This window comes from Phascolarctos cinereus, unplaced genomic scaffold (assembly GCF_003287225.1).
Source record: "Phascolarctos cinereus isolate Bilbo 61053 unplaced genomic scaffold, phaCin_HiC Scaffold_2;HRSCAF=192, whole genome shotgun sequence".
Classification (NCBI taxonomy): domain Eukaryota; kingdom Metazoa; phylum Chordata; class Mammalia; order Diprotodontia; family Phascolarctidae; genus Phascolarctos; species Phascolarctos cinereus.
Genome location: NW_027555625.1, coordinates 403,556,059 through 403,580,894, shown reverse-complemented (window position 1 = coordinate 403,580,894; position 24,836 = coordinate 403,556,059). Strand labels below are relative to the sequence as shown.

The window sequence follows — 24,836 nt, the reverse complement described above, 5'->3', positions numbered from 1 at the left end:
CCGTAGTTCCTAGGGTCCGCAGTGAAAGCAGGCCTGTGTTTGTGACTCCCACCCAGATAGGTCAGGAAAGGGGAGGCCCCAGCCCTGGAGGAGGTGATGTCAGTTAGCATAGGATTAACAGGCATGATGACACGGCCATGCCTTGAAGCCAAAGCACAACAAAGAGGCTGCATGTTTGCTGTCTCCTTTCTGTGGCTCTGAGTATGACAAGCAAAAAGCAAATCCTTGGTGTTTGCTTGTATGAATGGTACTGGCTGCAGAGAGAAGTACTCCTTTCTCAGGGTTAGCTGGCTCAGATTTGGGGGTTTGGTGTGGAAATCAAGCCTTGAAATCCTTATTCCTTCTCCTATTTAACTGTCTGTTTCCACGCACTTTGGTACTTAAGTATTAACGGGTAGAAGAGTGGGAGTGGAAAGAACACAGGACCAGGATGGAGAGGTCTAGGGGATAGTCCCAGGTCTACCAATGACCATGTGACCTCAAGGCAGTGGGCCTGGGTTCAAATCCCATCTTGTCACTGATCATCTGTGTGACCGTGGGCTGACTTAACGTTTCTCAGCATCCATTTCCTCATCTGCAAAATGATGGGGTTGAAGTAGATGAGCTCAAACCACCCTTCAAGCTCAAATTCTATGATCTGATGAGCCCCTCACTTTGGAGATGTAAACTTCTTAAGGACAGGGACCACTTCTGTGAAAGCAGCGTAATAGTACAGGGCTATTTAGGAGGAGATGCTTAATACATACAAACAGATTATTTGTCTGGCTCTCCCCACTCTGCTGTTGTTTTTGGTGGTGGTGTTGTAGGGCAGCTAGGTGGCACAGTAGATAGAGCGCCAGGCCTGGAGTCAGGAAGACTCACCTTCATGAGTTCAAATCTGTCCTCAGACACTTCCTCGCTGTGTGACCGTGGACAAGTCACTTACCCCGTTTCCCTCAATTTCCTCATCTGTAAAATTATCTGGAGAAGGAAATGTCAGACCACTCCAGTGTCTCTGCCATGAAAATCCCCAGATGAGATCACAAAAATCAGTCATGACTGAAAATGACTGAACGACAACACACACGAGCAGCCCCAAGGTTTTGTGTGCCTAAACCTCGATTTGATCTAATATATACTTATTAAGCACCTGCTGTATGTAAAGCGTTAGGTTAATCATTGGACATAGAAAAATGACACGGTACCGACCCTCAAAAAAGCTTGTATTCTCCTAGAGACATATATTCATAACACATATTCAGATAAGAACTGTGTTTATTCTCCCTAGCTAGGTTATAAACTGCTTGAAACCAAGGTAGAAGGTGACAGAGTCAAAGTGCTCTGGGGATATTTGAGATTGGAGAAAATACCCTCAGCTAGGAGTAATCATGGATGGCTTCATGGAGGAGGTAGTATTTGAGCTGAACCTCAAAGAAAGAAAAGGACTTTGACAGACTGGATAGAGACTTTATGTGCTATGGCCAAGAGAGCCATCCTTAATGCCTCTTATCAATAGTCACTCTGCCACAGGAAGTCATAGAGTAGATTATCTGATCTAACCCCAGAGAGAAGTGACTGTCGAGGGTCACACAGCTAGTCAGTAGCAGAGACAGGACTGGTGCATAGGCTCCCAGACCAGTGCCCTTCCTCCCATATCATACTGCCTACATCCTGAGAAGTCACTGGGCCGCTTGTCTCAGAGATGGGCAAACTTGTCTTTTCAGTGCCCTCCCAGCTGAAGGAGGTACCCCTGGCTGGAGTAGGAGGTAGCTAGGTGGCTCGGTGGATAGAGTGCTAGGCCTGGGTTCAGGAAGACCTGAGTTCAAGTCTGCCCTCGGGTACTAGCTGTGTGAGTCCTGGGAAAATCCTTCAACCCTTAATTCACTGGAGAAGGAAATGGCAAACCACTCCAGTATCTTTGCCAAGAAAACCCCAAGCAGCATAATCAGGAGGAATCAGACATGATTGAATGATTGAACAGTGGCAGCATTGGCCGGGCAGGCCCTACCAAATCCCTGCTGCAAAGGCGCAGCACCATCCTTAGAGAACTGCAAAGTCATCTCCCCCTTTTCACACCTTCTGCAGGTGTTGCCTGTTTACTGCCCTTGCTGTCTAGCCCCGCATAACCCTGTTACCCCCAAGGTGAGGTCTCTCTGCCCACTCTGGGTAGGCCCGGCTTTCATCTTCACCTCATCCATCTAGTCAATCTGAGGCCACAGATACAACAAAGGACACTTTCTGATGCCTCTCAGTAAGGCACAAAGGCAGTGTTAATAGACCGTGGCATTCTCATTTGTAGACTCTATTCATCCGACAGCCAAGAATTATCAGTACTAATGTTCCTCCAACTTGCCCTCCCTTTTTTTACCTTTTTTCTCCCCCTTTCTTTTGCCTCGAGAGTGATTTGTCTGTGTTATGGGTAGGCCTGACAAACCATTACGCATTAGCGACTGAGATGTTGTTTGAAATGGGAAAATTGCTGGCAAACTGCTCCATTAGCAGGCCGAGTAACAAATACTTTCTTCCCCCAATGAAGACGAGATAGCTGAGGCACAAATTAATACAACTGTCTCCCCCACTCCGCCGTGGGGATTACTCTTTGAGACAAATGGTCTCATCACTGCCAGGGATGGGAGATGGTTATACACAGACTGGGAAGTGCGATCCTCCTCTGCTCCCCTCCTCAGCAGCTTGTGTTTCCTCCCTCCTCCACCCCCATCCTGAGAGTTTAGGGAACACAAGCTCCAAATGAGGAGGTGATGAAAAGATCTGCACCTTGGTGAGATGCAAGACTGATTAGGATGGGATCCTCAGTGCTTAGTCTGGGCCAAACCATCATCCATCAACCCTAATGGAAGCAGCCCTTCCCTAGATCTCCTAGCTGCCTTCCCGCTGTGCCAGGCCTTGAAGACATGACAGGGTGGAGAAAATGGGAAAATTTGATTTTCTTTCCACAGCTCCTTCCCGTCCGAGAAAGCTACAACTCTTGGATCTCCAGGGTTTCTGGCACTTCCTAGAGTGAGCTGGTTCAGCGATGGTAAAGGAAAGGTGACTTTGACCTCCACCGTGGATGCTTGTTCTAGTGCTAATCTATCCACCCCTCTCAGAGCTACCAGAGGCCAAAGCGGCAAGCTCTAGGAGTCCTGGGCACGAAGGGATCTAACCCTGAAAATCAGCCCGGGAGATTGGAAAACGAATCAGGAAATGGGGCAGAAAGCTTAGACATTTAGGTTGTGTCTTGACAAAGGCCGAGACAAAAGAGTGAACAAAATCAGTCAACCAGTGAGTGGCTTTGCCTACATCATGCTCATCAGTTTTGCTGATGTTTTCTTAGCAGAGTAGCAAGGTGGTTTATTGGTGAGTAGTCATGTCCTAAGTCTCTGCTTTTTATTCCTTTTCTTGGTGTCTTGGGCTTCTCAGGAAATCTGCATTGGTACAAGATAGATGTTGCAGTTATTTGCTAGAATTAAACCCCAGGGCCTCCTGGGAGAGAGAAGGCCTGGTCCCAAAGATGTCCTTTCTTAGGCCAGGACTCAGAGGGTCATGGAAGACCAGAGCTTCTGGACCATTCCTCTGCGAATTGGGACAGATATTCTCCTGACAATGCACAGCCCCTCAGAGAGGCAGCTGAGTCAATTAAGTGGCCCTGGGCAGTTCAGCTCATACATTGTGCAGCATCAATTCATTCAGTCAGTGTCTAGAGGAATGACTCAATTAATTGTTGGGATATTCAAGGAGCTTGTTGAAAGAAACTTCTTTACTGTGAGGTGGTGTCATTGCTGAATAAGAAACAAAGTCAGCTTCCTAAAGAAAGATATTTCCTCCTTTCAGTTTATTTTTTCAAACAAAAACTCACCTTAGATAGCTTTTTTTTTTTTGGTGAGGCAATCAGGGTTAAGTGACTTGCCCAGAGTCACACAGCTAGTGTTATGTGTCTGAGGCTGATTTGAACTCAGGTCCTCCAGACTCCAGGGCCAGTGCTCTATCCACTGTGCCACCTAGCTGCCCCAACTTCATTTTTTTTAACAGCAGCTCAGCATACTGACTAGAGACCTGGCAATTGAGGCAGGAAGACCTGAGTTCAAATTCTGCCTTTGACATATATACTGGCTGTGTGAACTTGGTAAGTTGTTTAAATTGTCAGTGCCTCGGGGAAATTCTTTAAGACTATAAATTAATGAAAGGTGGTGGAATGGTATGGAGCTGTATCAGTGTAAAAAGTTTCCTATGACAATGAAATCATGAATCCATACAAAAAAAAAAGATTCTGTATATATGAGTGTGTGTGTTGTGTGTGTGAGAGAGAGAGAGAGACAGTGTTTTCCTACCCAGAATACTCTCTCTTTCCCTACCAACTATTATGTTACACATCCTTCGAGGCCCATCTGTTATCCTACCTTTTTTCTGATGAAACCTTCCCCCACCTCATCTCTCTAGTCATTACTGACAGAACCGTATGATTGCAGTGTGTGTCACACAATTCTTGCATGTGCCACACAACTCAGCACTGACTTCCATACTGTCTTATTTTGTTCTGCAATTGTCTCACACGTGTTAATCTCCTCTGCTCAGCTGGATTGTAAACTCCGTGAGATCAAGGATTCCATCTGTATCCCCTAAGCCATGTGCTTGTAGTAGGTGTTCAAGACACTCAATATACTTGTTTGTGGATTAATTGATTGACTGACTGACTTGCTTTGGTCTCATTTTTCAGACGCCTGGAACAGAACTCTATCAGAGCCGTCCCTGCAGGAGCCTTCACCCAATATAAGAAGCTAAAAAGGATGTAAGTTTCTGTGCCTGGACTTCCAAGAGGGAAATGAAATGAGTACTGATCCGTTGTCTACTTCTGTCTTTTGCCTTGGGAGGTAGCAAATTTGGTGATGATGCAACATATTTCAGAGACTGGACTCTGCCTGGGTAGGAGGGCTAAGCATAGCCCTCTGTTAGCTCGGATTCAGGCCTGGTCACCCTGGTGCTGAAAGAAGCTTAGGGAATGTTTTGTGCTAAAGGGAGAAGTGCTGGCTGTGAAAGACTTTGGGCTGGACATATTGAGTATGGAACCTGAAAATTTGTCCTATTAGACTTAGATTATTTGGAAAACAAGAAGTATGTGTCAGGGAAAAGAGAAGGGGGCATTGTAGCCTGCATTATCCAAATGTTTACATATCCTAGCCACTTGGATTTTATTACGCAGACCCAGAGTAAGAACTTTAGAGATGCCGATACCTCCATCACAGATACCACTATAAAACTGCCATCACCACTTTCCTTAGAGAGACAGTATGGCGTGGTGGACCATGGCATGAGCAGGAGAAGCCTAGGTTTGAATTCCTACCTCTGACACTTATTAGCTGTGTGACCAGAGGCAAGCCTCAGCATCCTTAAGCCTCAGTTTCTTTATCTGTAGAAGAAGAAGAATAGTGTCTGAAGTACCGACCTCATGAAGTTATTACAAGTATCATACATAGTGAGATGATATAATGTGTATACAAAGTACTTTGCACAGAATGAGGTAACACACACATATACACACATACGTGTGTGTGTGTGTGTGTGCGTGTGTGTGCGCGCGCGCGCGTAAGGAGAGAGAGAGAGAGTCACAACTAGATGGCACAGTGAATAGAGTGCCAGGCCTGGAGTCAGGAAGACTCCTCTTTGTAAGTTCAAATCTAGCCTCAGACACTAGCTGTGTGACCCTCTTTGACTCAGTTTCCTCATCTGTAAAATGAGCTGGAGAGGAAAATGAAAAATTACTCCAGTATCTTTGCCAAGAAAACCCCAAATGGGGTCATGAAGAGTTGGACACAATTAAAACCACTCAGCAAGTGTGTGTGTGTATGTATACGTGTGTGTATCTGTATGTGTGTGTGTGTGTGTGTGTGTGTATATATATATATACATATACACATATATATATCAACATATATACACACACACATACACACACTCAGAATCTTTTAAACCCTTAAAGTGCTATAGAATTGTCAATTATTATCATTATTGTTATAATTGTCATGATTCAATTTTATCACTACTCTGGGTATCACTAACATAGTATCTAGTCACATAAAATTCTCTGAGCCTCAGTTTGCTCATCCATCAAATGGAATGAATAATTCCTGTAACAATTATCTCATGGGGCTGGGTCTCATGGGGATCTCATGAGATAATGTGTAAATAACTTTGCCAACCTTAAACTGCTATCTAAATGTCAGCTATCCATCTATTCGTCATTTCCAATATTGCCATCATCTCTCCTAGTGGTATTAATTATACTTCCACTGCTCCTGTCACTACCACCTCAAACGTAATATCGAACAATAAGGTTGAGGTCCTGGCTTGCTATTAGGGACCTTATTGGTCGGAATAGTAAAGTCCTACACTGGTGATGGAGCATAACCTTGCATCTTTTTTTTTTTTAGGCAATTGGGATTAAGTGACTTGCCCAGGGTCACACAGCTAGTAAGTGTCAAGTGTTTGGTCTGAGGCTGTGTTTGAACCAGTGCTCTATCCACTGCCCCCATAACCTTGCATCTTAGGGCCCTGATGACCATGTAGGCGCAGCCCACTGACCACTTGAGAACTCAGAAAGAAAATGGAAAATCCTGTTGGCTTCAGACTAAGAGGGAGGCAAGATAGATGGTCAGCCAACATGTATTTAAAGCTCCTTTGTGTGCAGAAGGGCTTAATGAACACTCCCAGGCAATGCGTTTACATGTAATTTAGTTTGCTAAAGAGTCCCTCATTTCTTTGCCCTTAAGAAGAAGGTCATTTTTTGAAGCTCATCAAGACGGTGTTCTCATTGGTTTCACTCCTTTTGTTTCCTCACTCCCCTCCCCCAGGGGCAGAGAACAAGCAGCTAGAAATGCCTGTGAACTAAATCGTGGTTTGTCCTTATGCTGAAGAAAGAGCTGTTTGTGTCTTCTGAATAGGAAGGACTGATCACTAAAGAGGTTAAGTGTCTGCCATCTCATTTCTCTTGTAATTAAACACAACTTGTGGAATAGCATTAAGTTTTGCCCTCAGATAGTAGTGCTTTTACATAGCGCTTACTATGTGCCAGGCATTATGATAAGCACTTTACAAATATTATCTCAATGGATCCTCACAACAACCCTGGGAGGTAGGTTAGCACCTACCCTGTTTTATTATCTGTATTATCCCTGTTTTGGAGTTGAGGAAACTGAGGCAAACAAAGGGTCATGCAGCTCGTAAGTGTCTCAGGCTAGATTTGAACTCAGGTTGTCCTAACTCCTGAGTTCATGCTGAGTGTAGTTTCTCTCACCCTTATTTCCCCCAAAATCCTAGGTGGGGATTGTTGCACTTGCCTGATGAGAGCTCCTCCAAATGCTGTCTGGAAAAACATGAGCTTCACCTAAACCATGACTGGGGCACACTAACTTGTCCTTGAGAAGAATTCCCTTTAACAAATACAATCTTGCCTTCCTACTCCCAGTAGCAAATCTAGCACCAGGTAAGATTTCTCTAAGGAAAGGCGCAGGAAATAGAAGCCCAAGCCATTGGAAGAGTAGAAGACAGTGTTGTTTCCTGTTTGACACTGGAGAAAGTCTAATAAGTCTGTCCACATGACCAGAGCATCCTCAGTATGGAAGAATATGGAAGAACCTAGGGAACTCTTGTGTGCACATTAGTATTCTTATCTGTACATTCAATAGAATGTAAACTTCTTGAGGTCATGGTTTGTTTTGTTCATATCTTTGTACCCCCAGCTCTCAACATGGTACCTGGCACATCGTCAGCACTCTAAATGCTGGTCAGATTGAGAATGCAATAGAAGTTAGGGAATTAGACTAAATTACCTCTAAGGTCCTTTCTAGCTCTAAAATTTTGTGATTCAATAACCCTGAAACTCTTTCTTTTCTAAGTCTTATTTCCTATCACACTTCAAATCATGTATCCACACCACTTCCTACTGTCTAGAGGAGCTTACTGAATGTTCATGTCTTATGTGAACTCCCCTCATAAGACTGAAACAAGTTTCCATATTAGTTATGGAGAGTGAACTTGCATCCTAGGGATCTGGTGACCATGTAAGGTCAGCCCATCCTCACTAAAGACCTGAGAAAGACAACAGGGAATCTGTTGCATTTTGGCAGTTCAATGGGAACACGGCCACTGTGAACGAAAGTGACTTTCGTCCATAATGACTTGCTAGCCCACCGCACCAGAGGCTAATGCTTCAGGAAGGAAGGGCTAGGATACTCCTGGTGCATACACTTCCTAAGACCCTTCTATGAAAAGAGGAAGCTGAAGAAAATCTCAATTTAAGCTGGTGCGCTTGCAAATACAACCTGTGGATTTGTTAGTGGGGATCTCACTGGCTAAAGGGATAAGCTGAACAGCTGTAGCTAAGAAGCTTGAACCTGTGCAGTATCTTTCCAAATAGAGACTCTCAAGGAGGGGGATGGGAAATTGATTGTTCTCTACTTTTCATGGTTTAAAAAAAAAAAGGAAAGGAAAACATGCCAATTGGGACTCCATCCCCAGGCTTCAGTTGTACTTGTTTAAGAGAACCAAAGAGCTTTAGTCATTCCCATTTGAAGAAAGTATTTTTAGGAGTATTTTCAGGGTGCTGTTTCTTCAGTGTGTTCCCCTCTCCATCTCTCTGACCCTTGGAGGTCCTGTCTTCTTTCCTAATTCACACCCAAGCAAAGAAAATTGGCTTTCTTTCTTGTAAAGAAAAGAGGTGTTAAAATATCATTGTCAATTTTGCATGTCTCTGTCTGGCCGCCCAGTCCCATGACCAGTTCCCAATACAAGTAACTCCTAGAAATGAAAACTCCCCTTTAGTGAAGGGTCACTAGCAAAACCTGAAGCTAGTGCTTATAGACATAACGGGAACCAATCAATCATAAAGTATTTATTAAGCACTTGATATGTGCCAAGCCCATGCTGGGGATACAAATACAAGCACTGGGGATAAAAAGAAACAATGCCTGCTCTCAAATAGCTTACATTCTAATGGGGGGAAATTTATGTATAAAGAGAATTAGTATAAAGAGAATAAATATAAATACAAAATAAACACAAGGTAGTTTGGAAGGGAGGGCTCAGTGAGGTAGAAATGCGGAGGAAGTGTGTTCCAGGCAGGGTTGGGGATGTTTAGAAAAGGCAGAGATGAGCAGGGGGGTGGAGGGTGGCCAGTGCTAAAACACAGAGATGGAAGATAGGAGGGTTGTGTCTAAGGAGCAGAGAGAAGGCCAGTTAGGCTTCATTGCAGAGTGTGGGATGAGGAGTAATGCCCATTGAGGCTGAATAGATAGGCTGGGGACAGGTTGTAAAGAGCCAAGAGAGAGCTATGGGGGTTGACAGAGAAGGGGAGGGACCTGGCCAAGGAAATGTGTGCTTAAGGAAATCTGGCAGCACGGTATTGGATGGACTAGTTTGGGGAGAGATCTGAGAAAGAGAAACCATCGGCAATAATCCGGGTTAGCGGTGACAGAGGCCTGTTCTAATACGAACAGCCTCATTGAGCTTGGTGCCCTTAAGTAATGGGAGAAAGAGCATTCGATTGGTAGCCGTGTGACCTAGAGGTCTAACCCCAAGTAACTAGCTGTGTGACTTGGATCTGATTATTTGACATCCCTGAGTCCTAGTCTGTTTTCTCTGTCAAATGAGAGGGCTGGGTTGTATAATCTCTAAGTACCCCTCTGCCTCTCATGTTTTATGAGAAAGTGAAGCAAGGCAACGGGGTTTCTGAAGTGCATGATGTGGGCTAAACATGCGACAACATGGGTAGTGCAGAGAAGACTGGATTTGAAATCAAAACGGTTGAAGTGCTGCTGTTGACCCACACGAGCTGTGTGGCTAGTCATTTCGCTTCTCACTAATGGAACCAAATCCCTAAAATGGTAAATTACTAATGAGTTGTCAGTCCGTGTCAGGAAAAGCAGCGTCTACCCCCAGGAATACCCTTTTATGATGCACAGCTCTGGCCCAAGTCCATGCTCATCCAGTAATACAGAATAGACTCTCTTCCAGGACCTGGTACCAATCACACAGACAGGCGTTAGTAAGTTTCTAAGGTACATCATCTCTCCTGTGCTCTTGTCACCCAGAAAGCAAGGCACTCAATTTTCCTATTTGTTTGGTTTTTCCTTTGTTTGGTTTTTCGAAATGTTGAACAGGTTTTGCAACTCAACTGCTTAAAAAAATAAAAAGCCACAACAGTTCCAAAGCTCATTTCAGAATTGCTGCTCTTTCCAGGTGTATGTGTGTTTATAGCTAAAAACATATTTTATTTTCCCACCTTCCATGGCCCAGATATTCCACCTAATAAGGTATTTCAGTTGGCTCAGGTGGCTTGCTGCTCAAGGCATTATTCAAGTCTGGGAGGGAAAACAGCCAGCAGGTTTGAGAATAGCATATAGGGTTTGCGGAGAGTGAGAGGAGGAGGAGGGGAGATGATCAGGAGGATGATTATGTGATAAATGTGGCTGTGGGATGAGTCATAAGGAATTCTGGGCTAGAAATCCAGAAATCTGGGTTCTAGGCCTTTCTCTGTCATGAATGCTGCAAAAAGAGAGTGAGCTCTAAGGGTTCTGCTAGTCTCAAATGCCTTGCTTTTAGGAACGACTTTACTATTTTATGAATGATTCTATGATTTTATAACCCAAGGTCTTATTTCACCCCATCAATGTTTTTCAGAGACATCAGCAAGAATCAGATCTCAGACATTGCACCAGATGCGTTCCAGGGCTTAAAATCCCTCACCTCGCTGTAAGTGGAGAATACAGTTGCAATGAGAAATGGGAAAGGGATGTTTCCATATTTTTCAGAAGGTGTTTATCATGGCTTTTATGTTCCCCTATGCACTCATGGCAACTTTATAAAGAAACAAATATTTCTTAGGGGGGGAAATTGATCCTGCGAATATTTGTACAACCCAAATGCATTCTTTTTATTGATTAAATGCCCTGCAGATTTTCTAGCTATTTGCTTCTAATTCTAATATATCTCCTACTCTAACATCCGCTCTCTCCCCCTCCCATTCTATGAACTGTAAAATTGCTGCCTCTGGTAGAAAATGTATGGAGATGACTGGACTCTATGTGCACTACTGAGCCTGCTCTTTTTCCCCATTAATTCAGGAGTGGAGGTTTCCCCCATATACCTATATAAAAGAATGTTCGGTTATTACCCCTTAGTTTGAGGCACTCTCTCAGGAACTAAATGCAAGGGGGAATGTGCAGCCTTTTTGTGTTTTTTTAGTAATTTTCTCGTGTGTGTGTGTGTGTGTGTGTGTGTGTGTGTGTGTGTGTGTCCATTTGTGGAATTATCAGACACCCCAGTGGGTAGGACATGCCCACTAGGAGCTTCTGGTGACGATATGGTATAGTGGAAACACCACTGGCTTATAAAGACCAAATGAGATAATGTACTTGAAAGTGCTTTCCAGGGAGAAAACAGGTGTCCGAGGTCTGCTTGTCATCATTATTCATCTCTGGTGGCCTCCATGCTCCATTTTGGGTGATGAGACTCAAACCCTCATGAATTAGACATGCCATCCCCTCACTCACTCACTGTAAAGTTTTTGCCTTGTTATTAGTTGAGTGGATAGTTAATAAATTACAGATTTTTTTTTCCCACCAAGACCCCAGTCCATTGGGAATAGGCTGAGAAGAGGATCAGGAAGGCCTCTGATTCAGCTGCTGCCTGCTGCTTCTCAAGTAAATTAGTTTTGGTTTATCAGATGAAACATCTGTCTGGGATATCAGAGACAGGATTGTGTGTGAGATTAGTGTCTGCTTATTGTATTAAGGATCACAGGGAAAGGGAGAGAGGTCTGCCAGCTGCCAAGTTACTTCTATGCTCTCTCTATTTCACATTCCTCTGGCAGGATCCAGAAACAATCTAGGGACAGTTAGTATGACGTGACCTGCCTGCTACACCCCACTAGGATGCCAGATTAGAATGAAAGCTATTTCATAATCTGGCTCCTCTACCAATAAGGCGTTAGGTACATCTAGACATTGGGTCTAGTTCCCCACTCCGTGTTCATCGGTCTAGGACTCACTCAGACTCCTTGGGGCTGCAAACAATATAAGGTAGTGGTGAGAACATTGGACTTGGAGTCAGAAGGCAAGGTTCAAATCCTAGTTCTGTTACTTAAAATTGTTGTGATGTTGGCTAAATCATTTAACATCTCTGGGCCTCAGTTTCCACAACTACAAAATGAAGCAATTGGACTCAAAAGATATAGAAAGGTCTTCAGAGGTAATTTAGACTAACCCCTTGATGTTATAGTTGAGGATCAGAGCCCATACTCTTCTCACTGTGTCAAAAGTCACTTCCAGCTCTGTCCTGTGATTCACAGAATCTTAAACACAAAAGAGACTCTCAGAGGTTAAAGGAGGTATCTGATTCTAGGTCTTCCTGAGCATCTAACTGGAGACCAAGAAGGCCAAGGGCCTTCTGCAGACAGCTCAGAGTGGTCCAAACTCAGGCACGTAGTATCCAGGCGATACACACAGTGAATCAAGCTTCCAATGTGCTTCATGCTGCTGTGGATTTTGTCCAGCCAGGCTTGGAGAGCAGGTTAGCCTTCCTTGTAATCAGCGTGTTTACTTCTAAAGCTCGAAGCCAACAGGAGTGAGGAGACCGTGAGCAAAGACACTAATGGCATGCCCCTCTCCTCTCCCTTTCATCCTCTCCTCTCCACCCCAAGCAGCTCTCGATTGCTATCCTGGAAGCTTTGACATCAGCTGTGAAATACTGGGCAGACAGTGACATTAGTTCATTTGGCACGGTGAGCAGCAGAACATTAATATGAATTACAAATGTGTGCCTGAGCCATCATGCTGACTTTTATTTAGTCATTAATTTGTTGAAACATTAATGAAACACACCCACAGGCTGAGCAAAAAGCATGGAAATGCTTACTCCTTGCTTCTGGTAGCATTGGGAAATGGGCTGTTTTGTTTCATCATTTCTATTTACCAGTTTTTCCCCCTTGCTCAAAGAGGACTAATGAGAGTCGTGGTCTCCATGGGAATTGGATGTTATGATCAGATTCTCTTTGAAGAAGAGCCTGTGGGGAATGGAGATGGGGGCAGGAGTAGAGAGTGTAAAAGAGGCAACATGGTACCTATGGAAGGAGTGTTTGCCTTTGGAGTCAGAGGACTTGGCTTCAAATCCCGACTCTGCTACTTACTATCCATGTGACTTCAGCAAGCACATCCCCTCACTTCTCTGGGCCTCAGTTTCTTCATCTGTAAAATAAGCACGTTGGACCAGATGATTGCTAAGGTTCCTGTCAAGCTCTGAATCCTGTGAGCCTATAAATCTTCTCTGTCAGCCCTATTCCCTTTGTTGTGCTGGCAAGCGATCCTAAAAGCCAACTGGGCCAAACAAGGAAAGAGAAAGGTCCTTGGACTCAGAGAAAAAGAGAATTGTCCCAAAGGAGCCATGAGTAATCTTCCCCATCCCTCACCTGGTAATTAGGTCCTGCCCTTAGGTTTGGTGGGTTTTCCTATGGAGATCTGGGTCTCCCTGGAGAGAGTTTCCAGAAGTCATCTTCCTAGGTATAGAGTCCGCAGCCAAAGAGGAGTTCTCAGGTATAGGTGAGCATAGGTGTGGGAAAACAGACTATGAAATGAATATTGTGGTGTCCTTCTGTCAGAAGGGCATGACTATACTCTAAGAAAGGACTCTGATCCAATAATACTATTTGTTGGGACCATACCCCAAAGGTGTTTTTAAAAAACAAACAGCTACCTAATCAGTAAATTCCAGAATAGCATTTTTTGGAATTATAAAAAAAATGAAAACAACGTAATTACACCTCCCCCAAATAAAGGAATAATTGAATAAAGTCTGGCACATTCACATAATGGAATTATAGAATGCAATTAAAGCCAAAAAGTATGAGGAATATAAAAAAGTCTGAAAGATCTTTAATAATGCAACAGAGGAAAAAAAGCAGATCCAGAAGAATGGAGTACATACTTAATGCAACCATGTAAGAGGAAAGAATGAATGGACACTGAATCCTAATAGAGACTTAGAAGGAGATACCAAAAAGTTGGAGTCATGAGTTGTTAATTTATTTAAAAGCGGATGAGTGCAGAACACCTTAATTTGTTATATTGGTGTTTAAGATTGTTTCATTATAAATACTTTTTTTAAATGACTCCAGGGTCATTTGGGGCTATTGAACGTTGAATACTGGGCTGAGCAAAGGAATCACTGTTTTCCAACTTGCAAGGTCCACCTTAAGCATAGTCAGAGTAGATAACCACCTCTTTAGTGTGATTTCAGGGGCACAGAGAAGGCCTCTATTCCTCAACAAATATCTTACTACTTACTGATTGATGTCTTACTGTTAAATGTGTCCATTCCTTGGGGAAAGACATTTTCATCAGAAAAAAATAATGTGAAGTCCATTAGAAAAGGTAAGTAGGACATTAAACTATTGCTATCCATTTCTCTCTTGATGTTAATGAATTAATCAGCCCCTTTTCTGAGAGTGAGGAGAGAGAGAGAGAGAGAGAGAGAGAGAGAGAGAGAGAGAGAGAGAGAGAGAGAGAGAGAGAGACAGGAGAGAGAGAGAGACAGAGACAGAGAGAGAGAGCACAACTAAGGAAAGGACGATTTATAAGAACATAAGATTCAAAGCTAGACAGGAACTTAGAGCTCAACTGGTCCAACCCCTTCATTTTACAGATGAAAACACTGGTTAGACGCAGGAAGAGCAGCCTGGTGATGACCCAAAATAAAGTGCCCCTGCTTCCTAGTGGTGAGGCACATATGTGCCCCCCTCTTCCCAGCAGCCATCCTGGTATCTGGATAGAAATGAATGGATTTGGTCCAGAAATTCCTGGGATTTGAAAGGACCTTTAAAAGTAGATTTCTTTAGATTATGTTCGACATAATCAGTATCCAATGAAGATGTAAAAGACATGAAAGATTAAGGCTCTAGGCGATTCATCACGAGTCCAAAGTGTGACTGGCGCTAAGAAACTTAGGAATGTCCCCTGAAGAGTCCTATTTTTCCTTTGGAGGAAGACCAGGAATGTGCACAGGTGGGGGCCCATGACCCCATGGTGTATGGACAGTCTGAAGCATCCCCTCTGTCTTCTTATCTGCTGCCCTGTCTGGTTTCAACTCCATGGAATAAGATGCTTCTCCTACTAAACTCACCACCATGCTGCTGGACATGCTGTGATTGACTCTACTTCCCTTAGCCTCCTCTCTCCTTTGTTTGGAAGGTTGGAGGGTGGAGCACCAAACTCTTCCCAAGGCCTTCCTTTGTAAAGGGCAAAAACTGGACCCTCAGATCACTCCACTTTGTACCTGGTTTCAACTCCGTGGAATAAGATGCACATGCACTGGGTACTCCCTTGTGTCCTGTTCCACCCCACCCTCTCCTGCCTCCTTCTGTGTATTGTCTCCCACTTTTAGACTGTAAACTCATTGAGGGCAGGGACTGTTTTATTATTATTATTATTATTAATTGTATCACCAGTGCTTAGCACAGTTCTTGGCACATCAAAGGAGTGTAATAAATGTTTATTGGATTTATTAGATTGGGTTACGGGTTACCTGGGGAGGTGAAAGTAGGAATGATATTCAAAGTAGAGAGAAAGAAGAAAGGATATTTGGCTAATGGACAGCTCCTGTGTAACAGATTCATTTTGACATGAGGTTCTTGGCTGTGGATCCTAGCATCTCTGTGAAAGCCATATGTCCTGCTGGAGCAAAGTCAGATCAGTGAAGAAATAGAATGCCCTCAGAAGGCAGGCATGGATTACAAGCTCAAACAAAGCAGGAATCCCATAGGGTGGATGGAAGATAACCATGAAGGCAATGATGACTAATGCTCCCTCCCTCTCTCCCTCAGAGTTCTCTATGGAAACAAGATCACCGAGATTGCCAAGGGCTTATTTGATGGACTGGTGTCCCTGCAGTTGCTGTGAGTATGACCTCTATCCTTCTCACTTGGTCATTGCTCTAGGAACAAGACAATTGGTAGACTCAGACTTTGATTTCAGAATAGAACACTTGGCCCTTTACCTAAATTTGTGCCTGAAAGAACAAAGGTGTTTAGTTGTCTATCCCTCCATCCCTAGCACTAATGCTTTTCTTGGGAGAGTACCAGACAGTCAGGAGGTGAAGGGATAAGGTCAGGTGGCTGTCCAAAAAAACCCAAAAAGCCAAGGTACCCCTTATTCTCTTTAATAGGTTTATGAATCCCACAATTGACCCCAGAAATACAGGTTGAAGGTAGAAAATAAAGATCCTTACTCAAACGGGGAAATGTCTTGATGGTAATGATACCAGAGGTTTTAGAATCAGAAAACAGTTACAACACCACATTTTATATTGGAAACTAAGACTGTTCTGAGAGTTTGTGGCACCTTGATGTATGTGTTTGGGAATAGAAATGGGGAGATGAAGAACCATTAATGGGGGGAATGGTCATTAGGTGATGGGGATCAGTCTGTCAGAGATAGCTAGAGAGGAAAATAGTCACTGCATTGAAAAGAAGATTTATTGGATAGAATTTGCAACTGTGTATCATCTATTTGCATTTATCTTGGTCATTGGAGCTAATGCTGTTTGAAGGCAGTAATCGGGATTTTCAGCTAGTTAATGTGGAGAGACAGAAGAAAAGTTGTCATTTTGGTGCATTATAAGATTTTTATCGTCTATTCAGAGTGACTCCTGATTTGTAAATGATTATACAGATGAAATACTTGGCACCATAGCTATAAACTCTACCTATAAAGATAAATATAAACTACATACCATGCACACACACACACACACACACATACACATTCATACATGTTACTTCTCTTCTCAGAATCTTCAGTGGCTCCTTAGTGTTTATTGAATAGAGTTTAGACTCCTTTTTCTGCCTAGCGTTTGAGGGGTCTCCATGACCTAATGGCACCATAACTTCCCAGACGTTTATTTTTCGGGGGGGGTAAGCTGGACTAGTGATTTTATTGGTATAGGGAACTCCTGGAAAGGAAGTGAAAAATAATAATAATAACTTACATAGTGCTTTAGGGCATGCAAAGCGCTTTACATATTATTTCATTTTATCTTCACAACAACCCTGGGAGGCAAGTGCTATTATTTTCTCCATTTTACAGGTAAAGAAACTGAGGCAGACATTAGTTAGGTGACTTGCACCAATCTGCATGACTAGTAGATGCCTGACGCAGGAATAGAAGCAGTTGTTCTGCAGTAGTCTTATAGAATTGCGTAGGAGAGGTCAAGTGACTTATTTGAGAGTGCACAACCAATATGTATCCAAGGTGAAACTTGAATCCAGGTTTTCTGACTCTCAGACCAGATCTCTATGTACTATGTCATGCTGCCTCACTCTTTCAAATGCCTTCTTTCTATACACTCTACTTTCTAGTCACACAGGATAACTCATTGCCCCTTTAGGCCTCTGTGACTTTGCTCAGACCCTTACTCAGACCTGAAACGCTTAAAAATTTTGCCTGTCGCATTCTTACCCGTCCTTTAAAGCCCAATTCACCTATCACCTCTTCAAAGAAGTCTCCTTCCAGCTAGTAACAACCCCCTCCCCAAACACCCCACATAGTTGTCACATCGTGCTGTGCATTATAGCTGCCCAAGTTGGTGGCTCATCTCTTTCTACACTATAAGCTCCCTGAGGAAAAAGGCTGCATGTTATCTAAACTTAGCAAAATGTTCTACATACAGTAAGTATTTAATACATGCAAGTTTACTGTATTTGTTGTAATGGATGATGCACACAGGTGTGTGTGCCTGCCCCCATGCCTACAGACACATATACACAGTCATATTTAGGGATCACTGGTCAGTCGCAGCCCCAGGGGTCAGTTTCCATCTGAACATAGGGATACACATCTATAAATGCACAGAGCTAATATATACAGATAGATGTGTGATCATCACTTTCCCTAACAGCACCTCTGGGAGGTTTCTTTGATCTTTTTCTGCCTCTTTTACAGATGAGGATATGAAGTATAGGATGTTATATTACTATCTCACTGTCACCAATCAAATTAGGGTCACGTTGTCTGAAGTCTCTTATGGTGCAGAGACCTACCCTGGTTCAATAAGCAGGGAGCGTTCAAAGATATGTGTGCTTCAGTGCAGATGGTTTTAAGTTCTATCTGTTACTTACAAAGTTGTGACTCTCCTAGAAGTGAAATGGTCGGCCAGCTCAGACCCAACAGCCAGTAGCTGTAACATGCATAAGTAAGAAAGCTAATTGAAGGATTGTTGCTGGTATCAAAAATAATGACAATTTCCAGGCAAGGAATCTGAGCCAAGGTCTAAAGGACGTTTTTTAAGAAGTAGATTGAAGGAGACAAGGCAAGGGCAAGGGGAAAGATTAGGGAAAGAAGAATCAGACAATCAGATTCAAGGGAATGGTCATTTAAAAGCTTCCTGAGAAAAGCTCCATGGGAAAGATGATATGAAATTTTCCCGTCTACTTTTCACAACTTTTCTTGATGTGTCCATCTTCTGCTCCAGGGGGCAGATCATGAAAACCTAGAGAGAGTTCCAGGAACAGCCCCAGGAAAATTTTATGTTGGCAGCGGGACTCCCGTGAAGCTCCCTCATGACCTGATTTGATGCCACATCTGTCAGAGCAACAATCAAGTCTATTTCTGAGTAGGAAATAAGAAGGAAAATGTTCAAGTCCTGCTCGTCTTTACTTTGCTATACCCCTCCCCCTCAGTGTGCTGTGGGCTCAGCCCCATGGAGCCTTTACAGCTGTTTGTTAGAATGACAGGCAGGGCTCTGTGTGAAGTTGGGTGAATGGCAGATGGTGAGTTTTGCTTGTAGCTGTAAGATAGAACCGCTAACATAAGGCTAGTTAACTGTGGCTATCAATCCCTTGGAAGAAGAGTGACAATATTATCCTGTCTCATGGTGGATTTGGGAATTAGGTAACCCTGTGTGTTGGTGTGGGTGTCGATTTTAAATATGAATGTGTCAGAGTGGGAAGATTAGAGAGGAAAGGGCATAGAAATGTAGAAAAGAGCATAACTAGGAGATCCTTGTGGATCATTTGACTGTAAGGTGGGTAGACATTTGAGGGTCATTCCATTCATTAAGTAATTCATGCTTAATATTGTCATTTGGAGAAGGTAAAATTGAATAGCTCAGTCTCGGGTTAAAATCTCACCAGGGTTTGAAACAATTTGAATTTTCTCCTTTTTCCCATAAGAAGAGGACTCCTGACACTCAAGTAGCAGTCACTGGTTTGGGGGGGGGGGTTTGTTGGGGGTTTTTTGGCCTGCTGTTGAACAGTTCAGAAACAGGTCCTGATTAGATCTAATTTAGCATTCAGTGAGCTTTAGATTGGATTTCTCCTTGTTAGACTGGAGACACAATGCTAAGAGGATTCTTGATTAGAATACCCTGGTGGTCTGGGACATTTCCTCCACTTTAATGGGCAGTTCTTTGGTGGAGTTGATTCTTTTTTCTCACTCTGCCAGAATAAGACAGCTCTGAGACCTTTCCTAGTGGTCTGTGGGACAATGCTGACTGTAGCTAGCTAAGCCTCTTAGGGCAGAGAAGTACAAAGGTGGTGCTATTGTGTTTGCTTATCCCAGTCTCTGGGTTTTCAGGCCATTTCAGTAGTTCCATAGGATTCCCCAGGAGCTAGCTTCTCGGGATGATTTTTTTTTTGGTCATCTTATATTGGGCTGATGCCCAAAGCTGATGATGATGATGATGATGATGATGATGATGATGATGTAATCCCAACACCTTCTGACATTTATCAAATGCTTTAAGATGTGCAAAATATTTTATCACCCACTTACAGTAGAATAGTTCATATTTGTTGTTTGGCTGAACCTTCTGTAGATGCATGATGCATGATGGGCCCTGGCACTCCTGGAAGATGGCCCCTGAGCCCATGACTCACTGTCCTTCAGGGAATGATAGTCTCCATTGTGTTTCCTCATGCAAGACAAATCTTAAAGTCCTTTCTTGGAATTCTCAATCGTGGAGTTGAATGGTTCTTGAAAAATTCAATCTGTTCAAAGAATCTGTGGATAAATTTCTTGGGGTACTTGAAATTGGATGGAAAAAAAGTCTACATCTTTATTTGAATGTCACTGATTGCCTTTGTAATCTTATGTGTTTTATTTTATGTATTTAAAAACAGGATTCTGAGAAAGGATCCTTAGGCTTCACCAGACTACCGAAGGGATCATGACACAAAAAAAGACTCCTGATCTAGTTCAGCTATTTATAGAGTTGAAGAACCTCTTCCACGGCTTCCCTTGGTTAATAATTATTGAGCCTCTGTTTAAAGCCTTCCAGTGACGGGGCTCATTTCCTCACGAGGCAGCCTGTTCCAGTGTCAGACAGCTCCAAGTATTTTTTAATCTTTTTTATATTGAGTGGTCTGATTCTTTGTAACTTCCATCCCTTGGTCCCGCTCCTCTTCTGTATAACAGCGTATCAGGAATTTGAAGACAGGTAGCATGTCTCCCCTTTGCCTTCTCATTACCAGCTTCTCCAACTATTCTTCAAATAAGTTGTTTTCTTACCATTCTGATTATCTTCCTCTAAAGCAGCGATTAGCAAAATGTGGTGTGGAAACTCCTAGGGGAACCTGAGACCCTCTCATGGAATTCACAAGGTCAAAACTATTTTCATAATAACACTAAGAAGTTTTAATTTCAAATATGGTAAATACCAATAGATATAACCCACATAACCAAAAGTTCTTTGGGGTCCTTAATGAGAGTATAAATGGTTCCAGAGATCAAAAGACTCGAGAACTACTGCTCCAAAGGCTCTCTAGCTTTTTACCTTCTTGAACTAAAATGCTCAGAATTGAGGATGGTACTCCAGGTAGCAGTAGAGAAGAAATATGGTGAGAAGGTCTCTTCCACAACAGTGGGATCTTTTGTATCTCCCAGGAAAAAGCTGGTAGACTAAAGTCTCTTCTCAGATAAGGAAAGGCCTACCCAGTTTCATGGGTTAATTCACCTCTGATCCTTCCCTATATATGAAACAGAGTGATGTAACTGAGGAGTTTCATCCTATTCCAATTGCATTATCCATCATTATCACTTATTATTAACACACTGCTATTTGCCTGAACCCAAAGGAAGGAAGTCTATGGTGTTAATGGCTGTATACACAGAAAACCATGAGTGAGATCAGGTCACAACTGCCCTTGAAGCAGGTGCCTGACTAGGGCTCTCTTCTCAGAGTACAATTCATCATTAAGCCAGGAAAATCGGTCACTGTGTCAATGGGACTGTAATTTCCTCTACTGACGGGCAGCTGCTAGCACTGTTGTAACAGCTCCAGGGTGGAATAAATAGCATTCGTTCAATTCTCATTGATTGCATGGCATATATAGGAAACTCACTCAAGTGGAGAGGGCATTAATTTGAGGTGGAAGTTTTCACGTGAATGTTAGCCACGTTGTATTTTACAGCCATTCCAGGAGATCTTAAGCTAATGCTGCGCTGTCTTGAGGCTGGAATAAATTAAGGCAACCTAGTCCACCTGTCCTTCAGTTTTCTTGGAAGGCAGACAAGACCATTCAAGAATATTGGAGTTTGCCAAGAAATGTGCCATTCAAAGCAGATTTTGCAAAAATGTAACTTCTTCCTGCTTGTCTTCTCTCTGACAGATAATATTGGCCATTCCTCTTTGAGTCCCATTGCAACCTAGTCTGCATAGTTGAAGATACAACCGGGATTCCCATGGCTTAAACCCTGCAAAGTCAATAATGAGTTGGATGTTTGTTAATCATTCTTTTCATTCCTAAATACAGTGCTGTTAGTCCTTATCCCAGTTGAAAGCAAGCTACCCTAGAGTCTGTAGTTTTATGGCTCTGGCTTTTTTCCCTGGGCATCCTCACACCAACTTACAGAATTTCCAAGTTGGAAAGGACACCAATAGCCATCTAGTCTTATTCATATCTGAAAAGAACCCTCACTGCAACACATGCAACAAGTGGTAATGCAGCCTTGGCTTGCAGACCTCCAGTCTGAGGCATCCTCCCTCCCCACCCCTGAGATATGTCATTCTACTCTTATAAACTTTGATAATTGCTAGGAAGTTTTTCCTTCCATCAAATTTTAACTTGCTCGCTTATACCTTCTTTCTCTTGCTTCTAGCTCTGCCCTCTAGGTCCAGATTTCTCTCATATCTGAAAGCAGTCAGGGCAGTTGACTTCTTAGATTTATTTCATGCCTGATAAATTCATTTTCCATAATGTTTCCTTATGGAAAGATACCCAGCCCACCTGCTGATCATGACATTACTCTTATGTATTATCTCTGTGGAAAGCCCTCATAGTAGCAGACATAACTGGAATCACTAAAGATGCAGTAATTGATTATTTAATGGTTTACTCATCTCTGAATGGCTTGAAAAGTATCTAGCTATCAAAAAGAAAGTAACCACCTTGAGTATGTGCTAGGGGAGAAATGAGGGAGAACCAGTACCTATTTAAACATTAGGCAAAGGCATTTCATCTCTCAACATCCAAGTCACGGAGTCTCCTAGCAGGAATTTGGAAATTCTCTGGTTTCCAAAGGCTCTCTTCTTGGTGTTCAGGACAACTTTGATGCACTCGTGGTTTTCATTTCATCAGAGTTCATGGTAACTCTCAGGACATCCCAGTGTGCCCATGACTCTGCCTCCGGCAACCATCAGCTGCTCTGCCTGAGCTAATGGTAAATGAATCTGTGAGTTTTCTTTGGCTATTTGGAATTTTTCTATGACAGATCGTGGGATCAAAGACCTAGAGTTGAAAGGGATATTAGAGGTCATGTAATCCAACTCCCTTGTTTTACGTTGAGACTGCAGTCCCTAAAGATAAGGTAACCAGACCAATATTATATAGGTAGTAAGTAGCAGAGCAAAGATTTAAACCCAGGTCCTGTGATTCCAAATCTGTAATTCTTTCTCTTGTCTCCATATATGCATAAGTATGTGCATATATATATATATATATATATATATATATGTGTGTGTGTATGTTATATGTGTATATGTAGTCTCTGTGTTATATACATGTGTGTATATATACATATGTGTGTGTATACTATGCTCTGTAATTATACATATCTCTGAATACCTAAAAGGAGCCTTACCACCATGGGGATCACTTAGAATTTTTGTCATATACTAGGGACTTAATAAATGTTTGTCATTTGATTGGCTTATGTGTAGACCATCCCTGAAAGGGTCACACTCCTTCAGCCTCAGTCTAAATACATCTCCTGTTTCATCGATGGGAGGTGCTTTTGGTCTTTTAAGCCTTATCCTGCCCCTATAGCTAAATGGTGCAGTGGCTACATGTTGGACCTGGAATCAGGAAGATCTGAAATCAAATCCCACATCAGACACTTCCTAGCTATGTGAACCTGGGCAAATCATTTCATCTCTCCCAGCCTCAGTTTCATCACCTGTAAAATGGGGGAGATAATAGCACCTAGGCTCCCAAAGTTGTTTTGAGGATCAAATAAGAAAAATACATTGCAAACCTTAAAGTGGTATATAAATGCTAGCTATTATTATCATTATAGTCATCATCATTGTTATTGTTATTGTTATTATTATTACCATTGCCATTTTGAGATCATCTAAGATAGAGCATTTCTATTTAGTAAACCCATATTTGCCACTCAGGCAGGCATCATGTTTTTTATTTGCTTACCTCAATTGTCAGGGCAACTCTTTGATAACCATCCCATAATATTGACTGAAACTAAAATAGCGATGATCCTCATCTGCTTCCTCTGGTCTCCCTCAGGGGAACATAATGCTCATCTCTGTGTGTGTCCTGAGTATGTCCTGTGTGGCTCTAAGACATGTGAGGAAGGCAAAGTCGTTCTCAATCAGGGAAGGTAGTCTACCCAGGACTTGGTGTTAAGCCAAGGCAAGACTGACTCTAAGTTCTCCTGTATGGGCCTGAAGCAAGTATTGGCACATGCCTTTTAGAATACCCACTGTGCCTGTACTGTGCCTTCTCTGCTAGTCCAGACAATAGAGCTATTCAGCATGCACATAAATTAGATGTCCCTTCTCTCTGCACCTGCTGCTGCAGAAGACCAGTGAGAAGGTTTCCTTTAATTCTGAGTATTTCCAACACTTCCAATTCAAACAGTTCTTCAATTATTACTGTTGAGGGAAGGGCCTTGATGGATTTCAGGCAACCTCAGATTTCTCCTGCAAGTTGCCTATGTCCCTGGTAGTGTTTCAGAAACAGAGGAATGGCTTCTAGGGAAAGAGGGAGGTTTTAGTGAAGCATATCCCATGTCAGGAGTCCTGGGCCTTCCCCGTGACTAGAATAACATTTCCTGGAATTGAAATTATTACCCTGGAAGGGGACTGAACTCTCCAGACATCAGCTTTCTGCTTAGACCTTGAACTCAGGAGGTTGGAATTTGTTGACTGCATTTCAGATAAACATTGCATGTGCATAGGAGCCGTGTTGCCGTCTTACCACCGATCGACGGGCAGGTGGGGAGAATATTAATATAGCCCAGAATGATTGCTCAGAGCCACTAATCCAACATGTGAATGACTGCAGTTGCCAAAGTGATTTTAGTACAACCTGTATGTGTTAAGCCTTGCTCCAGATGTTTGTGTTTTCCAAACCCTGCAGCAATGGGCCTAGTGTAACTGCTGATGAATTGGCTGCCATGGGGACCTGGATTTAAGTTTCTCTGCTGCCCCTCAGGCTGGGTAACTGCCAAGGACACGTTGCCAGGACCAGCAGGTGCAGATGGAGCTGTGGGTCTTGGACCTGCTCATGTTTTTGGCCAGGAATATTTTAGGTTATCTTTTGCTTCATTGGTCTGCTTAGGGAGTCAGGGAGATAGATAAGC

General features: G+C 42.9%; 1 protein-coding gene across 1 annotated transcript in view; it reads left to right on the top strand.

The window, feature by feature from the left end:
• SLIT3 (slit guidance ligand 3) overlaps nt 1-24,836 on the top strand; it is a 784,753-nt gene that overhangs the window by 622,128 nt on the left and 137,789 nt on the right. The window contains 3 exon segments of the mRNA XM_020992330.2: nt 4,694-4,765; nt 10,651-10,722; nt 15,845-15,916. Coding sequence (XP_020847989.1) covers nt 4,694-4,765; nt 10,651-10,722; nt 15,845-15,916 — 216 coding nt within the window.